We start from the raw sequence: 2,620 nt of genomic DNA, 5'->3' as shown, positions 1-2,620 counted from the left end.
GGGGTGGAAGCAGCTCGAGGTGGGTTGGCCCGAAGTTCTTGTAACTCCCTGGCCATGTGTTCCATTCGTTCTGCCAGGATTTGAAGTTGACTCTGGAGCGCAGCGTTCTGCCGGCTAAGGGATGAGTTTTCTTCCGCCAGTTTTTCTATCAATTTCGCTCTTTTACTCTCCACTTGCTTCCAGGTGGAAGAGCCGGTTGGCTCGGGCGAGGATTCCACTGCAATTGCCTTTCTCTTACTAGAGGGCTGGGAGGAGTCGTTGATCCTCTCCACGCCTGTTTCTTCCTCCTCCGAATCGGACTCCGCGAGCATACCGGGGGAAGAAGCGGATATTGGAGTAGAAGGGGGAGAAGATGCTTCCGCGGTAGCAATCTCGGCATGGCTGGTGGTTGGAGCTGGGGTATTATCTGAGCTGGATATGCTTGCATCCAGTGTGCGCGCGTGAGCCGTGGCCGGAGGGCGATGTGCTTGGAGGTACTCCTTGGGCACGGCTTTAATCGCCTTTGCCACTGACTTCACAATCCTTGCATTTTCCGGAATGGGAATACCCAGAATGTGCGCCATGACATAGCGATGGGTGGATTCTTTGCATCCTTTGTTGCAGCGGAAGTACTTATTCCCATGACCGTCGGCATTGATGTCCAGAGAATCAAGAGCTCCGCATTTGCTGCAGTTGACATCGACTCGCTTAAGCCGGAACGTCGACATTAGAGAGGATTGGAACTCGGTTTCAGAATTGGTCATATTTGAAAATCTTGAAGGAAATTAAGAAAAGATGAAGATTAATTAAAGTGTCTAGGATTTGATTATGTACAACAAGGGTGATTTTGTTTTAAGTTATGATATGAGAATAATGTATTAATTTAAGCAGCGTAGTTTTGAAACTCACCTTGAAGGAAATTAAGAAAAGATGAAGTTGTTATCGAAGAGAAGCGGCGAATGGTAAGAGAACTAGTATATAGTTTACTAGAATAATGAGACACGTGAGTTAGTGTGTTAAATAAATTATTCCTGTAGACTTGAAACTCACGTTTAAGGGTAAAAGAATTATGAAAAGGTAATGAGAAGTAAATTATCCAAGGAGAGTAATATAAGAAATAAAGGAGGGTAAGCACACTATAGTGGGATGTGAGGGTTAGTCATCATGCTAAATATCTTTATAAATTCGAGACTCACCTTGAAGGAGCCTAAGATCAAGGAGAAAATTTTTTTTATCACAAGGGTTGAAGGGAAAAATTTTATCGATGAGAGGTGAGAAAATTGGATATTGAGATCCTATATAAAGGTCACCATAGGAAAAATTGGCTGAAATCAAATTGATGTGACTTCAAAATTCTATGTATACTGCCCCCTAAGCAAAAGAGTCTGTGTTTTCTCATTTTTCTCAATTTTTCATCTTATATCTCCCAAAAAGGCTACAACGATTAGCGCTACGTACAGCAATCACAACTACCCACATCCAATCCAGCTACCTACATGAACTCGTAAAAGAGAGTTATGCATCTAAGATGAAATTTCAAGCTCAGATAACGCCTTAATGAACCCTTTTACTGATTGATTAATCAATATACAGTATTTCATATAATTTAACCTCGTTTATCGTTTATCACATCCTCTATACTCTATGACATAGTCTTCTTCCCCGCTGAATAAATGGATGAGGTCCTTTGGAACCGAAAAGAAATCTCTGCAAGTAGCGCAAATTTCGATCTGCGCAATTTGCGGCTTATGTCCTCTTATTTACCTCGGCCGCTTTTGCACCAAACCGAAGAAATAACAGAGCGGATGATTAAACCCAGGACATCAAAAAGCATCACAATCCCTCTCTTTTGTTGCAAATTCATAGAGCGAGCGCAAAAAGCAGCGACTGGATCATTGCCATTAGAATGCTGAGCATTGCTGATTCAAAAAATGGGAATGATTTGTAAATGAAGACTAAAAAAAATATCTCCCACGTGACTCTTGCTCTCATAAACAACATCAAGTGGACATGATCTAGGTAATTTTGCCAAACAACTGAGTAGATTGGGTGCCGTAGAGCAGGCCAGTTTAACCAATTTTTCGTAAGCATGATGTGATAGTTTGAATATTTCGCCTTGAAGTTTTATGGATCACGCAATAATGTCAATTTTCGATGTTTTTAGTAGACTTTGGTATTCCACCCTGGGGTCAAGTATTAAGCTTTTACGAATGCTGTACCGCGTACCGAGACTAGCAGTTTTACCAGTTGAACGAAACGACATCGTTGGATGCGGATCCGAGATTTCTTGTTGAATTAGAGTGCCAAAAAATTCAAGCATCAGCGAAAGTTCGATACAAGCAATAAAAGCATCAGAAGCCTTACGGTTTTAAGTAGCTGAATTAGTGTGTGTTCACTCTCGCAAGCACTTCCTTTCACTTCAATGCTTCCTAATTCCAGCCAAGCAGAATTTACATCGATATGCTGAATCGTTCTATCTTGGGTTATCACTGATAATCAACTCTGCCCTCATACGGTTCTCATATGGAGTTCTTTTTGTGTAGTGTAATCAGATCCGCAAACAATACTTTGTGGTTGACTGTGGGTAAATTGCTACAAACACGTATATGATAAGGAAGCTGATATCCAGAAATCTCAAACT

General features: G+C 41.4%; 2 protein-coding genes across 2 annotated transcripts; one reads left to right on the top strand and one right to left on the bottom strand.

Moving 5' to 3' along the window:
- Positions 1 to 45: 45 nt before the first annotated feature.
- VTP21DRAFT_9702 (uncharacterized protein) lies at positions 46 to 743 on the bottom strand (the record flags this gene model as incomplete). Its single annotated transcript, XM_069400678.1, has 1 exon — positions 46 to 743. A coding segment is annotated over one exon (698 nt), but the record flags the coding sequence as incomplete, so codon positions are not given.
- Positions 744 to 1,885: 1,142 nt separating this feature from the next.
- VTP21DRAFT_9701 (uncharacterized protein) lies at positions 1,886 to 2,273 on the top strand (the record flags this gene model as incomplete). The annotated part of the gene is made up of 3 exons (XM_069400677.1): positions 1,886 to 1,923; positions 1,985 to 2,062; positions 2,144 to 2,273. The coding sequence occupies 3 exons, from the start codon at positions 1,886 to 1,888 to the stop codon at positions 2,271 to 2,273; spliced, it is 246 nt and encodes an 81-aa protein (XP_069245465.1).
- Positions 2,274 to 2,620: the final 347 nt, after the last annotated feature.

The sequence above is a fragment of the Calcarisporiella thermophila genome, assembly GCF_041956535.1.
Source record: "Calcarisporiella thermophila strain CBS 279.70 unplaced genomic scaffold VTP21scaffold_59, whole genome shotgun sequence".
NCBI lineage: Eukaryota > Fungi > Calcarisporiellomycota > Calcarisporiellomycetes > Calcarisporiellales > Calcarisporiellaceae > Calcarisporiella > Calcarisporiella thermophila.
The sequence above is the reverse complement of the archived record's forward strand: the minus strand, read 5'-3'. Positions and strand labels throughout refer to the sequence as shown.